Source organism: Squalius cephalus (genome assembly GCF_949319135.1).
Source record: "Squalius cephalus genome assembly, chromosome: 12".
NCBI classification, from domain to species: Eukaryota; Metazoa; Chordata; class Actinopteri; order Cypriniformes; family Leuciscidae; genus Squalius; species Squalius cephalus.
Window position 1 is genome coordinate 15,331,803 of NC_137133.1, and position 17,497 is coordinate 15,349,299.

At 38.9% G+C, this 17,497-nt stretch overlaps 1 protein-coding gene across 3 annotated transcripts in view; it reads right to left on the minus strand.

Moving 5' to 3' along the window:
• ralgps2 (Ral GEF with PH domain and SH3 binding motif 2) overlaps positions 1-17,497 on the minus strand; it is a 134,455-nt gene that overhangs the window by 78,729 nt on the left and 38,229 nt on the right. For all 3 annotated transcript variants that reach the window (XM_079889278.1, XM_079889279.1, XM_079889277.1), the window contains exons 3-5: positions 16,036-16,168; positions 15,797-15,901; positions 13,056-13,106 (exon numbers count right to left, since the gene is read on the minus strand). In XM_079889278.1, the coding sequence (XP_079745404.1) occupies positions 13,056-13,106; positions 15,797-15,901; positions 16,036-16,092 (213 nt within the window). In that variant the 5' untranslated portion in view covers positions 16,093-16,168. The remainder of the gene's footprint in view (positions 1-13,055; positions 13,107-15,796; positions 15,902-16,035; positions 16,169-17,497) is intronic.

Here is a 17,497-nt window from a genome sequence, read left to right on the forward strand (position 1 = left end):
TAAAAGTTAAAGGGATAGTTCATCTAAAAATGAAAATTGTCATCATTTACTCGACCTCATGCCGTTCCAAACACATATGACTTTCGTTTTTCAGTAGCAACACAAAAAGGACAAGTAATGCACCATGTCCAAGTTGCCCTTTTCCATACAATTAAGGTAATATAAAAATGACAAGACACTATTAAAGGCAGGGTAGGCGATCGGTTCCAGAAATATTTTTTGTTGCGCTGGTTGAAAGTCTTTTCACATCCTGATAGCAATCACTAAGTTAAGTGGTCTAAATGTATTTATATATATATAAAAAAAAAAAAAAAAAAAAAAAAAAACAATAATAAAAAAAAAATATATATATATATATATATATATATATATATATATATATATATATATATATATATATATATATATATATATATATAAATAAATAAATAAATATATATATATATATATATATATATATATATATATATGTATATATATATATATATATATATATATATATATATATATATACACATACACATACATACATACATACATACACACACATCATCTGTGGAAGCCATAGGACCATGAAATGTTTGTCCAATCATTGCAATCGGTCTAATCATTGCATACAATGTCCAACCTGCCTGTCAATGTATGTATTTTAATACCTCCGCCGCACACATGCTCACGCAGACTTCACACGTCATCCACACGTTTAATGCTATACAGAACTAGACAGATGTCAGTCACTGAGCACCGCAAACAAAACAGCAGCGGCCTTTTACAGTTCCTCCTGAACCAAAACAACCAGCTTATGCTGCGTTCACAATATATCTACTGTCATTTAAGAGAAACCTGTGACGTTACACTCGGAGCGGTTTGTGACTCGAGTTTACGTGTTTCAATGGCAACACTATCAAAGCCAAAATTAATCTGCAGCAGACAGATGGTACAGGTCAGAGCTCTTTAAGTTGTTTATGTTCATTATTATTGTAATGTTATGTGCTTTGAGACATGGTGTTTTTACGCCGTCTCTCGTCTTTTGCAAGACGCTTTGCAAAATCTGCTGTATGCTTGGCTTTGAAGATTCTCTGAAGGAAGGGTGGGATCTCTTTATTTCAAAGTTAACTTGTTAATACTAGCTGCTGTGAAAATTGCCCACCCTACCTTTAAAGTATTTGTTTATATATTTTGGTATCATAGGCCTCGTTTACACTGCAGGTCTTGATGCCCAATTTTGATTTGTTACCTTTATCCGATTTTTTTTGACCGTCCGTTTACACGTTCTTTCAACTGTGACCCATATCCGATTCATGCGTTTACACTTGCCATACTATCTGAAACATCGCGCATGCTTAAAGGGTTAAATTCTCTTGCACAGATGGGCGGACGCGAAATATGCTTGATGCTAGCTCTGCGATATATGCAAAGTTCGCCAAACATCACCATGATTTTGAGGCGAAGGAGGACGAAAAGTACCATCATTGCACATATCATATGCTTCAGTTATTGTGTGTGAGAGAGATCTCAGGACTGGTGAGAGCATATTGTGTTTAAATATTGGCTTTAACGAGGAGCAGTGTGTCAACGTTTTTTCACATTCCTCTCCTACGTTGTGTCGTTGGGCCATCCGTCACTTTGCATATGCACGTCGGGGTTTCTCTCGTCATTAAACCGCGGAGACGTTGCCAAATGCCTCAGAAAATCCGATCTGCCTGTTTACATGACAGTCGCATTGGCACATATCCGATTTATTTCCACATATATATGAGGCCTTAAACTGATCTCAAAATATCCGAATGCATGCGTTTTTTTCCTGTTTACACTATCATAGAACACATTGGATCTGTGTCACATATGAGCAAAAATCGGAATTGGGTCACATTTCACTGACAGTGTAAACGAGGCCATAATGTCAAACCCTGGCTGTATACAAGTTCAAATAGCAAGATTAAACTTCCGGCCATTATTAAAATTGCTGATTCTTTTTATTTATTTTTTTATGTTATGGCCGATAACCAATGAAATTAACAAATTAAAATAAATTTTAAAAAAAGTTGTGGTGAAAGACAAGATTTTCAATTAATTCAGTTTTTTACACTTTTGGTAAATTCCAACTTGTAACTATAACTAAAACTATTACAAATTGGTTTTGGTAATTGAAAAAGCTGAAATGAAATATAATAATTAGATTAAAAAATTACCTTGACAACTCAAACAAAGTTTATGATGAAGTACTAAAGAAGTTTAAGAAGTTTAAGATAAAGTACTAAAGTCACTAAAACTGGAGGGAAAAATCAGATGAAATTATAAATAAAAATTTTTAAACTTAAAATATATAAAATAAAAAAATATATATAAAACTATTAATATATTAACCACTTTAATGTGGTTTTTATGATTTTTTTAAAAATTTTAAACTGGTTTCTCATTTTGCACACAGAATGTGAGGCGGCAAAGTGTCCTTCAGATTGAACAATGTTATTGAATAAATAATCACTTGCTTCTTTATTGCTTCCTCTCTCTTTTTCACACATTTCAATTCACTTCAGCAGATCACAAATCATCAGAATCTCTCCTGCTTTCAGAGCCTCAAAGAAAATTAACCTCCCCTGAAAAGACACACACACTCCAGTTACAAAAACACACACAGACAACAGAAAACTCAATGAACTACAGTCGACCCATGCAAAAAAAAAAAAAAAAAAACTAAAACAGCAAGCTTCTGTTGTGATGTGTTTAACAAGCTCTGCAGATGTTGCTAAAGAGTTTTTGATTTCAGTAGAGTTGATAAAAACCTCCATCAATTAAAGCAAACCAATAATAGCATAGAAAAACAGGGCAGGACTGCCAGCTCAATGATATCATTGCATTATTCCGTTCAAATCAAACAAACCTTTCCATTCCACCCAGGGCATTGTGGGTCAGTGCGTGCTTATGAGCGCCTGTAAAAGAAAGGTAATGGGGTGGTACAGAGAACAGATCCGTATGTATGTAGGGTGGAAAAAGTTACGCAATTTCACACATCACTCTACAAGACATTTTCATGAAGTTTTAGTGTTTTAATGCATGCACTAAAGCCTCTGGTCTGCATTACAGCTGCCATACAGGATCATACTGCACATGGATGTGTCTGCTGTACACTTAATCTGAACCTTATTAGAGTCAACATTCTTGGAGAGGCACGCTTTTGACTATAGGCATAAAGTCTGGTCTACCTTGCAGCATTTTTTGCCAAGAACCAACCATTTAGACAGGAAGGGGTCATCTGACCAGTCTGATAAGTAAAGATACCAACCACAGTCATTTAACAACAGAAATTGAATAATCAAATGTAAAAACAAAACACTGCTTAGTAAAGAGCAGTGAGGGATTTTCTCTTTGTTTTTTTGTTGTTTGATTAACATTTAACACACAGTCAGAAGCATGATGAGGCGCCCGTTCAGAATGCTGACGACCAAACAAATCTGGGACAAATCGCCCGGGAGATTGTTTTTTCTCATTGGATCTGAAAGACGCTTATTTTCATATCCAAATATCGCCTCATCACAGGCCATTTCTGAGATTCGCTTTCGAAGGGACAGGCTTACCAGTACACACCACTACCGTTCGGCCTATCGTTGGCACCCCGTACATTCACAAAGTGTATGGATGCGGCACTTTCCCCCCTGAGACAGCAGGGAGTGCGAATACTGAACTACCTCGACGATTGGATGGTTATAGCTCAATCAGAGGCACAGTTAATAACTCACAGATCCTGGATCCTCAGCCATCTAGAATGCCTGGGTCTAAGGATCAACTTTTCTAAGAGCACACTATCTCTCAGCCAGAATATTTCCTTTCTGGGTATAGTGATAGACTCTACACAAATGAAGGCACGACTCTCTTCGGAGCACGCGCTCTCTATTTGGCGCCTAGGGGCATCTTTCAGATCGGGCGCCTGCGCCCCCCTCAAAAGATTTCAGAGGATGTTGGGTCTCATGGCCTCAGCATCAGCGGTACTCCAGCTCGGATTACTGCACATGCGTCCTCTCCAGCGCTGGCTAAAAGACCGTGTCCCAGCTCACGCGTGGTGCTCTGGCCACTTACTAATCAGAGCGAATCACGGCTGCATCAAAGCCCTGACTCCCTGAAAAGCGATCGACTGGTACCAGTCCGGCGTGAGTTTGGGTGTGATTTCAAGGAAAAAGGTGATCACGACAGACGCCTCCAACCTCTACGAGGGCAGGCCCATCTCTGGCCTTTGGTCAAGCCCAGAGGAGCTTACACATAAACTGTCTGGAGATGAGAGTGGTCGCTCTATCACTCAAAGCCTTTCTCCCATATCTAAAAGACGAACACGTCCTGGTCCGAACGGACAACATGGCAGTGGTGTCTTACATAAATCACCAGGGCGGCCTCAGGTCTAACACCTTGCACGCCATGGCCAAGAGTCTCATTTTATGGGCTCAGCACAACCTGCGCTCGCTGAGAGCAGCGCATGTGCCAGGCATTCTGAACCAGGGTGTGGATATGCTGTCCAGAGACAATGTTCCCCCAGGGGAATGGTCTCTCCACCCTCTGACGGTTCAACTAATATGGAGCATCTTCGATGAGGCAGAGGTTGACCTCTTTGCCTCAGAAGACAACGCTCATAGCCGAATATTTTTCTCAAATAACACGGATGCACTTGCCCACGAATGGCCGAGTCGTCCACTGTATACTTTTCCGCCGGTCACGATGCTACCGCAGGTCATCAAACGGATCAGGGAAAGCAAATGTGCAGTGCTTCTTATAGCCCTCTCTGGAAGACCTGGCTTTGGTTCTCCGAGTTGACAGAACTGCTGAAACCAGCCCCATGGCTGATTCCGCTGAGGAGAGATCTCCTCACGCAGGCGAACGGGAGGATCTGTCATCCCCGTCCTGACTTGTGGGCCCTTCACGTATGGCCCCTCAACGGGTACCCGGGTGCCTCCCGGATATGGTGCTGAAAACCATGACTGAAGCAAGAGCGCCCTCAACCAGACGCCTCTACGCTCAGAAATGGAGGGTTTTCTCGGAGCCTAAACCCCCACTCTTGCGAGATACCGAGTGCACTCACCTTTTTACAAGGGCTTTTGGACGCGGGTTGCACCCCTCCAAGCTCAAAGTATATGTGGCGGCCATAACAGCATCTCACGCTCTTGTGGCCAGAAAATCACTAGGAAGAAACAACCTCGTTGTCCGCTTCCTAAAAGGGGCAAGGAGGCTTAACCCTCCGTGACCCCCCTCTGTGCCTATCTGGGACCTCTCCATGGTCCTGGAAGCACTGAAGGGCACCCCGTTTGAGCCACTTCAGTCTGCTGACCTGAAGCACCTCTCGCTCAAAACCGCTCTTTTACTGGTGCTCGCCTCAGTTAAAAGAGTGGGCGATTTACACGCGCTGTCCTCAAGCGCGTCCTGTCTTGAGTTTGGACCTAACGACTGCAGAGCCGTCCTTAAGCCAAGGCATGGCTATATTCCTAAGGTGCTCTCCAGTTCCTTCAGAGCACAGGTTATTTCCCTAGCAGCTCTTTCCTCACCAGAGGACGAAAGAGATGCAAATTTACTCAGTCCCGTCAGGGCTCTCGGAGTGTATCTAGAGCGCTCTGTCTCGTTCAGACAGTCAAAACAGCTTTTTGTGTGCTTTTTGTGTCCGCACCAAAGGTCTCGCCGTCTCAAAGCAGAGATTATCGCGCTGGATAGTTGACGCTATAGCATAGGCTTATGAATCTAAGGGCCTTCACTGCCCCTTAGGCATCACACCTCATTCCACAAGAGGCATGGCCTCGTCTTGGGCTTGGTCAAGTGGAATACCCATCTAAGATATCTGTGCGGCGGCCGGCTGGGCCTCGCGGTCCACATTTATCAGGTTTTACAAGCTACAAGTCCCTGCTCTGCATTCAAGGGTACTTTCGATATGAAATGTGTAAGCACAAAACCCCCATAAAACTTGGGCCCGATACTTATTCGGTCCTGTTTTTAACACGAACTACGGTTCTCATATATATTTATACATATTATATATGTCATTATTAAGGTTTGGCCCTCATTAGGCCAACTCCTTGTTTTTTCCCTTATGAAGCCCGTCACTGACCGGCTTATTGGGTTCATACTTTACTCTTTACGGCTTCAGGCATCTTGCCTCGGGCTAATATTAGAGCGAAGTTAAGCACGCACGGCGTTTTGAAGGGGGTTCCCATAGCGTAAGCTACTTACACAATAGTAGAGACCTCTCGAAAGGGAACGTCTCGGTTACTAACGTAACCTCGGTTCCCTGAGATGAGGGAACGAGTATTGCGTAACTCGCTGTGCTTGTGCTTTGATCAGGGAATCGCTTCAGTCGATTTAACCTAAGGTCCCTGACGGACGATGGGCTCAATTTATAGCCTCTGGCCACGCCCATTCTGGCGGGTTCTGGCGTGCCAGGGCACGAAATGCCCTGATTGGCTTACGCGTCTGAGCCGCCCCGTCATAAGTTTGTGCAGTTGCTGCAGCACAGCCATCTGTGTATGCTGTGCAGCTGCACTGGGTTTTAAAAATTTGGCTTCAATATCGAGAAAAGGAGTTTTCCCATAGCGTAAGCTACTTGCGCAATACTCGTTCCCTCACGTTAGTAACCGAGACGCTTTTCATAATCTTTTGAAGTATTAAAATCATGCAGTTGTTGTAAGCCACTGAAATATGCATATCGCAATAAGTGCATTTGCGATATTCCAATCATTTTGATATAACGTGCAGCCCTATTTTTTATTTTTTTGTAACAATGTAAAAGTTGAATCATTTCATACATTTAAAGCATTTAAATTCGGTGGATCATCAGGCACAATGCATTTTTATTTATTATTTAACACACAAAAAATTTAATAAGAATTAAAGTTAGATTAATTAGGATACTGATAAGCCAACAATTATTTTTCATGCATTTTGTCAATAAATGTCTGATATTAAAATTCCTAATATAAATTAACATTGTGCATCTGTAATTTAACTCCCTGAGGTCGGCGGAATATCTTTTAATTAAACCAAACCATCACCAGAACAACAAATTGTTGTCAAAATAAGAATAAACCAACATTATAATTTGTCCTAGCACGAACACAAAAACTTTACAATGTGTAATATCAGAAACAACAGTGCATAATACAGACGTAGCCTGACATGTACACTCATATTACGTCAAACTCTGCCTTTTACTCCCTCATGTTACTCTACAACACAACTGCTTGTGCGGCCAGATTCAGAGAAATCGTCAATAATCCTTCAGCAAATCCCTTCCACAGAAAGCTAAAACAGCCAACATCCAGATATACTTTAAAGCAAGACAGAAAGCCAGATCTGATCCAGAACGAACCATTATGTAAACACGTCATTTGTCGACTGATACGCATGTTCGATAAACCGCCCACTAAATGAAACCCAGACATTTTGAAAATCTGAGGTTAGTTTGTATATTCTTCCAGAGAACCAGACCCTCAACTTTTCAAAGAGGGAACCTGCAATTTCACCCTCTCCTCTCCAAGCAAGCGTGCACACATCCAAAACCCTGCTGCCAAGACAATCAAAGCCAAACAGCACTGAATAATCAATCAAACCGTCCAATGACAGAAATCGGTAGACATAATTACACAAATTACTGTAATTACCATAAATAATGACGAAAAAATTCACGCCAACCACAATAATTTCTCACAAACGCATTAACAAATCACGTAACATTTAGTTCTCCTCAGTCGCCTTGATTTTGTCTCTTACAGCCAGAAAAAAAAAAAGCCCCAAATATTACATTAGTATTCAATGTGTGGTTACGGTAGCCTCATCAAATGCTTTATAAATCACAGTCTGTGTGGCTTAAAGCCCAACCTTACAGACGGTGGATAAAACAAGCCTGAGCTAATAATCGTAGAGAGAGAGAGAGAGAGAGAGAGAGAGAGAGAGAGAGAGAGAGAGAGAGAGAGAGAGAGAGAGAGAGAGAGAGAGAGAGAGAGAGAGAGAGAGAGAGAGAGAGAGAGAGAGAGAACAGAAATCGGCACACTGCCACTGTCAATTTATTAAAATATGCAACATTTCGACCCGAAGGTCTTCGTCAGGCAAACAACAAGCACATGAAAAGGTATAATTTATATCAGCATGATCCATCACACCTGACCTAATTATTCAACTCATATTTCAGGTCATAAACCGTATTTCTTTCTTCTGTGGAACATAAAAGAAGATATTTTGAAGAATGTTGGTAACCAAACAATTTTGGGGTTCTTATTTTATGGACAAAACAAAAAAGTGAAATAAGAAAAACACCAAACAAAAACCAAAATACAAAAACCAACAAAAAAGTAAAACCAAACATACTATAACTAAATCACGACAGAACTGATTTCTTTACCCACTCAGGCAAACATACTTGAAACTTAATTTTGTGGCAGATCCTGAGATGGAGATTGATTTGTATATAATGTGTCTAGTTGCTCGCGCAGCAATGAAATGTGCTGTTTGTCACAAATATCTAAATAATACAGCTCTTTCAAGACAAAATATATATTTTAAAAAAATAATTCAAAATACATTTTCACAGCCAGTGTGAAACATTTATGGTCAGTTCACCCTGGCCACTGGCAAAAGGTAACAAATTTGGACCTTGCATAAATCTTAGAAGCTGGTGTGTTTTTTCAAGTATATACTCCAAAAAGAAGTCATGGATGAAAAGCCCTAAAGCGCAGAAAAATTTCACTGTGTGTTTACTGCCCTCTGCTGGGAAACTCTGGAACGGCCACAGAGGTGACGGGGAAAAAAACTGAATCCCAAAATCACAGGCCATTTTGTTATTAGAGGTTGGTTTCATTGAACTTGTCCAAATGTAACACTGTGTAAGGCTCTTGAGTCAGTGACAGCCCTATGAGTCAGTCACACATGGCGTTCAGCCATTTCAGTTAGTTTCCTTTAAGGAAACATTTACACACGCAAACTAATTTGGTTCAGGACCCATAGAAAACGCTGACCAAAATAAACACTCTGCAAGCACCGAATGAGAGACAAAAAGCCTCTGGCATGTAAAGAACAGTTACTCACCAGTTGGCTGCTAACTGTATAAGTAAAACCAGCATTATATGATTTAAGCAATCTAACCTCACTTATGTAAGAGTAGTCAGCAATTCAAATGAAAGGAATTTACTGAAGAAAACATCTGCTGCAACTCACACATCTTCTATGTTCCAACAACTTTTCCCTCAGTGGAAAGTTAAGTTTTTTTTTTTTCTTTCTTCAATGTGATGACACTAATGGCGATTGCATGAAATGGAAATTGCAACCGGCTTTTCTTCTGTACTGTGATGTATATATCCAAGGGGGAGAGATTATTGGATGAGAAAAATTTGAAAGATTGATTGGATCATAGAAAGTGAGGCTGTAAAAGTAAATGGACGATTGTTTCATGTTGAGTGATAGGTTGCTGGAGGGGAGGGACCGAAATGTGGCGGTAAACGTCATTAGAGAAAAGATGTCACAGTGGTATCACATTAATGATCTTGATTAAACATTTTGAAAAATAAATGTAAACAGACAAATCATTTATAATAAACACTGCAACATTACATAAACAATAAGAATGGCCAATGTTTATTATAGGGCTGTCCCCTAATAGTCGAATAAATGTTAGTCTAGAAGTCGACTAGAAGAGGCTGTGTCGGCAAAAATGTTATTAGTTGGTTAGTCGCAGGGGAAAAAAAAAACCCTTGTGGCGAATCACGCAGTCCGTGATGGACAGATTGTTAAAGGTTGGTTCTTGTGGTAATTACAGTGTGTTGGGCAGGAAAATACAAACGTTCGCCTATCAGACCATCCTTAAAAATATTCTTGTTTGCCGTAACCCGACCGACCCTGTCAATTTAGGACCGACTGAATTAATTTTTTTTTTTCCCCTTTTAGTCTGACCAACTTGCCGGTTGTAAACTTGCGTTAAGACTGACCGATTTTTTTTTTTACTCTTCAAACAACTAATACAAATGCAATAAAATGATATTAATTATATTTTAGTAAGTATTGTGTATATAAATTGCCCATATAGAGGCCTACATACAAACGTAGGCTACGCTCTGTCTTTTAAATAAAAACACGTGGCGTCATCTATGATTATAAGGGCTGTAGGCTATATGCGAAATGAAACCGAAATCGCAACACTCAGGGCCACGAACCTACAATTAATACTTTCACAGAGATCTCAAACAGGCATTTAAAACACCAAATATTAAGAATTGGCATATCAAGCAAAATAATATTCGATGATTGATCGAAAATCGTATCTCTCCCCCCACATGCTCACCGGCAACGCTCCGACATTAAATTTCTCTGTACTGTAGGCTAATAGGCCTATGTGTTGTAGCCCAGTCATTAAAATACGATTTAGTTTCATATTCATGTTTAAATAAAATAATATTTTTTTTAAATTTCATGTTGATTATATGAAAAGTGAAAAGCATGAATAAGATAAGATGATCCCGAATATCGGGAGACAAATGGAGTGGGCAGACATGATTTTGACCACTTTGACCATGAGTTTGACCATTGTATCTTAATTTTAATCAATGTTTCATCAACCAATTTCCTGGATTTAATAAATAAGAGGTAGGCTAAATATAGCAGGCAATATAATCAGGACACGGAGGCGCCAGCGCGTGATCTGGAGCTCGTATCTTAAATGAACCGAAACTCAGCGTATAAGCTACTTGCCTCACAGACCTGAGAAATAGAAAGCATGAAATGTGTACTTTTAAACAAAATTCAAAACGAAAGAAAACAGACTGTTCTCTGCTTATGTAATCCGTATGAAATGTGAATTTCTCTCTGGCGTGTTCACTACTGCGAAGATCGCGAGTCAGCATCGTCAACTTCATCTTTGACACAGAAAACACTTGTTTATTAATAAACAATTGAAATGTCTCCTTGATATATTTGACATTAATAATCATTACTTTTCCCAGTTCTTTGTGACAGCTTTTAGGTGTGTTATTGACAGCGCACCCTTACATGTTACATGAACGCGTCACCACTGCTCAATAGTTAATATTATTCTTTGGTGTTCAGTTTATACAGGTTTTCTAATTGTTATTTAATATATAAAAAAATTTTTTTTTTTTTTCAAAATCTCTCTTTTTTTTTTTTCCTCTCGACACAACTTGGCACGAAGTTCTGGAAAACTGTCAGTAAAGTCCAGATATGCAAATTTGTTTAAAGGTGTCATATAATGCCATTTATGTACAAGCTAATATAAATCTTTAGGGTCTAAATTAAAAGTTTGTAATATACTTTAATTAAAAATTCTCATTAGTATTGAAAGAAAACACTCATTTACCTGGTCAAAAACAGCTCTGTTTTCAGCATGAGGTTTAAGTGCATGTATCTTTACATGATAATGAGCTTTGCTCACCCCACCCCTCTGTTCTGTGTGTACACCGTAACACAATAACACAATAACCATAACGCATTGTTCATTATAAACGTGGGATTATGAATTATATTGAGAACGTCGTACATAGAAAACATGCCGTAATGTACCCTGAGTAAATATCCGCATTCATCGTGAAGCGTGCAGCGAGCGATTTGCAAAGATTAATATAAATATTAATATAAAGGTTAATAAAACGTTACACTCACTTCTTCTTCTGGAGGTGCAGCAGGAACACGAATAGTTGGTACCGATCGTTTTTTTCAGGAGCAGCTTCTTAGCAAAACCAGCTTTATACTGACCTCGTTTGTAAAATAGTCTGGTGTGTGAAATGATTCGCGCAAACATGAAAGCATTGACGTTGATCGTGGGGAATATTCCCTTCAAATACAAAACTCAGCCACTGCGTCTTCAGCGGTTCGGATTTAGGAACATCAAAATGACTGCTGTGTTCGTTATTACACCCAAGAACAGAACACCACAATCGCTTAGACGCCATTCTGCTCATAGACAGTGCTCCAGCGTATCAACAATGACGCGCGAACTATGATTGACAGCTCGCTCATGAGCGAGGGTGGGTCTGTGTTGAAACGCTGCTGTCAATCAACAATCGTGGGAGGGGCGTCCGACCGTGTGACGTCACACAGTCGAACGGCTTGATTTGAGAGAGGGGAAAACATATAAGAAGATTAAAAAAAAAAACACTGGATGGATTTTTATCATTTTATGATGGTTGTGTACAGGCACTGCCAACACACATTTCAGTACAATCAACTTGTAAAAGTGCATGTACCATTATATGACCCCTTTAAATTCATACCTACGTAATCACCATGACCAAAATTGTCATGTTTTTTTTTTTTTTACATTTAATCTTGAAAAAAATATATAGACTGACCTACCGACCCTTTTTTTTTTTTTTTTTTTTTTTGGGCTGTTACGGCAAACCAAAATATTTTTAAGGATGGCCTCATCTATAGACCTCAAATATGGCTTAGTAGTAGCAACTTTAAAGTAGTAGCAACTTTACTTGGCCGCTCGGTCTAATGTTAACCAAGATAAACGTGCACTATTATTAGCCACATATACAAGTGTTTGTTCGGAGTGTGGAAGCTAAAGTATTACCGCGCTTTACTGCATGACATGGAGGCACGATCACTTCTATTTTTCCTGATAACAACGAAAACAACTTAAAACCACTCCGTCATTTTTGCTCATACAGATAAGAGTAATACATCAGATTACAAACACAAACAGGACAACAAACAGGATGCGCTTTCTGCCGTCTCAGTCTCCTTGAACTGGAGCACATCACAAAAATGAACCAAAACTTAGTGTATACTTGCCTCACAGACATGAGAAATATATCTATAGAAAGCATGGAATGTCTACTTTTAATCAAAAACAAATACTCTCTGCTTATGTAATCCGTATGAAAGAAATACATTTCTTTCTACAGGCACGTCCACTATAATATGGAGATAGCAGCATAGTCAACTTCATCTTTGCAGCCGACAATTTTTAAGTAAAATTGTCTAGTAAATTTTCCTAATTCACCCGCCACTGGCAGGAGTAGCAAAGTGTACGTTTTGGACCCTGTGTACATCAGTGACACAATGAACAAAAGACTTACCTCAGGTTGAATGGCTTTGAACACTGGAGCATCCATAAGAGTGATCTGCCCCTGCAGAAGAACACAGTAGAATATGCATCACTTATGATGGAAGACAGTGTTGGCACCTTCTTTTTTCCATTTATTTTCATTTTATATTAAAAGGTAAAGCATTTCACTTATTGATTTTTTTTTTCTCTCCTTCAGGTCAGTGTCTCCAGATTTGAAATAAACCTTTGAAATGTTTTGCGTAAATATTTATTACAGTAGAGTTTCTGGATTTATTGGTTTATTTGAAACAAGACGCTGTCTTGACTTCGCTATCCATCCTTATACGACTAACAGACACATGAATAATAAATCATCTTTTGTCCAATGCTCAGTTGCCATTCACAAGACATTTTTCATGCTTGTATGAATGTCGTGCGTGTGGGATCACCGTGGAGAGTATGTGTGCATAAATAAAACACACGTCTTCAGTGCAGTCTTGAGACTGAGACTGGGATGATGTCCTGTATATAGGCTAATGGGCTGGGTCATCAATAAATAAAGCACAGAAAGAAACTCTGTACCCCAGATTCAGGCAGGCGTGTGCAGAATCAGGTCATCGCATTTACATCAGGTGTACTATGGCTCAAAAACACAGAGCGTCCCCTGGTGACACTATGAGATATATCACAGGAATTACACTGTTTCCACCGTTAACATAACATCTGACTCTAGAATCTTTTGCCTGTTGTAGCAGGTCAACGATAGGTTAGGTAAAAATATTGATTTTATCTTAATTTGATAAATCTGATATTGGGGATATTTTGGGGGAAATTTCAAAATCAAAATGTTCACTGAACATTATTTTTAGCGCACCTCCCATCCAACAGATGGTACAGAATGAGTTGCAGATCATGAGAGCTGACATATTGGTTTTACAAGATGGATTGTTGTGCTCTAAATTCTGTAAAAATTCTTGCCTCTCTTTAAAAATAAATGGTGGTGTGCAACTTTCTCCAGGCAACCCCCTTGTGTTATGTTTTCCTGCCCATCGACCTCTCAAATCAAATCAAAATCAAACTGAATCGAGAGCTTGCAAGTCAAAACTGAATCACATCAGTGATATATAGCCCTATTCAGTACTTTGACCTGTATTAAAGTCCCCGTGAACTGGAAGTTGCAAACGACTTTTCTCCAGTGTTATGACGTATTTCCAAGTGAAACGGAATATTGAACAGAGGGCAGGGTTTTACTTAGCACTCCTCCTCTCAATCTCTCGATCCTAGCATACTAACGGTTTGAGGGGAGTGGTTAAGCGTTTTCAAACCAAGCCGTCAAACCTACGTCATCAGAAAAAGACGGCATTCCAGACCGCAAGTAACTTTTCAGATTTTGATTAAAGATTACCATGGTAAAAAAAAAAAAAGTTTATATTTACTTGCACGGATTAATTGTTCACCACAAGACTAGTAATATGCGCTAACAAAGTAAATAGGGTCAATTTTGATTTCATGGGGACTTTAAACTACGCCTTTTGTCACGTTAAGCGATTAGCCAATCATAACCGAGACTATTTACATATAGAAGTCTTAAAGGTACAGTAGCAAAAACAGTCAGTTTGATTTAATTCTGAGGGTCATAAAGAAGGTGGTAAATGATCATGAAAAACTTAATTATGAGGTTTGTGGTTGAAGAAGCTTTGAGCAACATTGTAAATGGACTTCAGGGAGAAATACAAAACAGATCGTTGCAGTATTAGAGCAAGTATCTGGCTGTGTATCTTTTCCTCAAGATCTTAAGAGAGTTCAGCTGGGAGTTTAGTTTGAGTCCTTGAATTACCAGAGAGAGGAGAGTTTGATAGCCTCGCTCGGATTCTGGTGTTTAATTCAAACTCTAGAGAGCATTGCGGCCCGCAAGAATGTCTGCCAAATGACCATTAATCATTACTGAAACTGTGCTGAAGTATTTACTCCTCTCTGTCAGTACTCATATCTCCTTCTCCCCTTCATCTCTTTCTGTTTTCCATGTGTTTTTCTTGTGATCCTTCGGCTCTGTTTACATCTGGTACCGGGACCACTGCTACAAATCACAGGGGAACATTTCTGTCTGGGATAAACTGAGTTATTGGATCAGCCTGAGGATGTTCACCATAAAAAATTCTAAATCATTATCAAAAAAGTTTAAATGAAAAATCATTATTTCAAATTCTTTTTTTTCTTCCATTTTTGGGTAAAATTATATTTTAACCAGGCCAGTTGATTAAAACTTTAATGAAACCTGTTGTTTCCCCATTCAATATTACAATATAATAATAAACAAATTATTATTATTATTTAAAATAACATTTTTTATAATTATTTAAATAGTAAAAATTAAAAATCAACAAATAAATATATTCCTATTGCAATAACGCTTGTCTTGAAAATAAAAAAAGTATATAACAATAATTTTAGTTTACAGAACAACAGTAAATTAACTAATATTTATGGCGATCTTAATTTCTTTGCTTTCAAACGTTAAATTAAAGAGCTTTTGTTTTGGCAGAAAACTTCAGGGAGGCTACTCTTTTGTTGACACCATTTAGAAATGATTCTTAATACAAAGTTGGGAATAATCTTGGCTCAAGCTCACTTTTTTACCTCATGTTTACGTGAATCATACTTCAGGTCAGAAGGTCATGTAAATATTCATATAGATATGGAACAAAACCAAAAAATCTAATCCCTGTTTAATACTAGGTGTAATCTGGGAGAATGAAAAGTGAGGCGACTTACTGCATATTCCTCTGGCGTGACCTTCAGCACGTCGAAGACCACCGCATCAAAGCTCTTGACCTCTGATGGGCCCTTCTCACTGAGGGACTCAGAACTGCTGCTCCTCTGGCGGGATAAGGGAAAGAGAGATGATGAAAGATATACAAATAAGCCAAAAAAAGTTCTCTCATTAAATTCCATTATAAAACATGCAAGGTAAAGCAGGTAAATGATATTTGTTTCATTGAGAGTGAGCTGACCTCTGAGGCCGGGGTCGTGAAGGTGGAGACGCTGGGCTGGCCATTGGGGACGTCCATTATTACCAAACCATCAGACACTACGGCAAGAGCTCACTCACCATCGTCATCCTCATCAGCTCGCCTATATGGCCCCCTGCACACACAAACACACACATTAATGTACATGTAAGTTAAGGCCTGGATTGTGACTTAACGATGAATAAAACTGCAGGTACAAATATAATATATTGCATAAAAAGCTGCTCAGATCCACAGGCTCCATAAACCTCCCCAAAACTATAATACTCTCACTTCAGTGCTTGGATAAGATTCTGTTGAAATATAGTTTTTCATTATCACCAAATATGATGTTTCTCATTTATGCCAGAAAGTTCCACTGTCTCATTCATCAGCAGCACATTCATCCAACAGTTGTTTTTGTAACAACTGAGACAGGGCAGGCAGTGATGTACTTCTGGAAAATGCTCTTTTTCCTCCTAAATCATCTTTTGGGAAGGGATATATACTTTCTCCTTGGCAGCATTTTCTACAGGATTCTGGTTTTGCAGCAGAAATTGGTTCCAATTACATACAACAATACAATATAAGACAGTTAAGTGTTTTTATTATACTGACGTTATTATGATTTATGCATTATATTAACAATTTTATATTAATGTATGCATTAATTATATTAATTTCATTTCATTTTTTGATTGTTTTTGAAAGAGATCTTGTTCACCAAGGCTGCATTTATTTGATCAAAAATACAGTAAAAATAGTGCATGTCAAAACACCTCCAGGGCCCAGAAAACACCTCAGACCCCAGAGGGTTAACACAATGTCCCGTGGAAAGAGCAGTGATGATGTTTGAACTAGTGATGCACCGATATGAACATTTTGGCCGATACGATAACCGATAATTCTTTATATTTGAAAGCTGATAACCGATATATTGGTTGATAAATCTAAATCCAAATTTTTATATAATTTTTGAGAGGCTGATTACAAAAACAAAAGTCTTACCATTATGTTATAATGTTCTCATTATAATTGTACGTAGCCTATATGACAGACGTGCGCTGCACATGTAGCACTTAACTGTATTTTCCTTTTTTGAAGGGATTCCAATTATATTTCAAGCAATTCAAAAACATCACGGAGAACAGTGCGCATCTGAAGTGTCTCAGCTGAAGGAAATTTTTTTATTGGCTTTAATATATTGGCCACATTTTCTTATCGGGCCGATAACGATAACGTTAAAATGATCATATATCGGCCGATATCGATATGGTGGCGTACTATCCCTAGTTTGAGCAGCTCTCCTCCAAAATCCAGCAATGACAGCTGAATGCTCTCTCTGAAGGTGCACTCGTGGTCAGGAATGCAAAGAACATAACTTGCCAGGTTACTCAGGGCAGGGAACTGGGAATTGTGTGAACGACAACATTGCAGAACGTCTTGTTCACTTGATAGTTCAAGT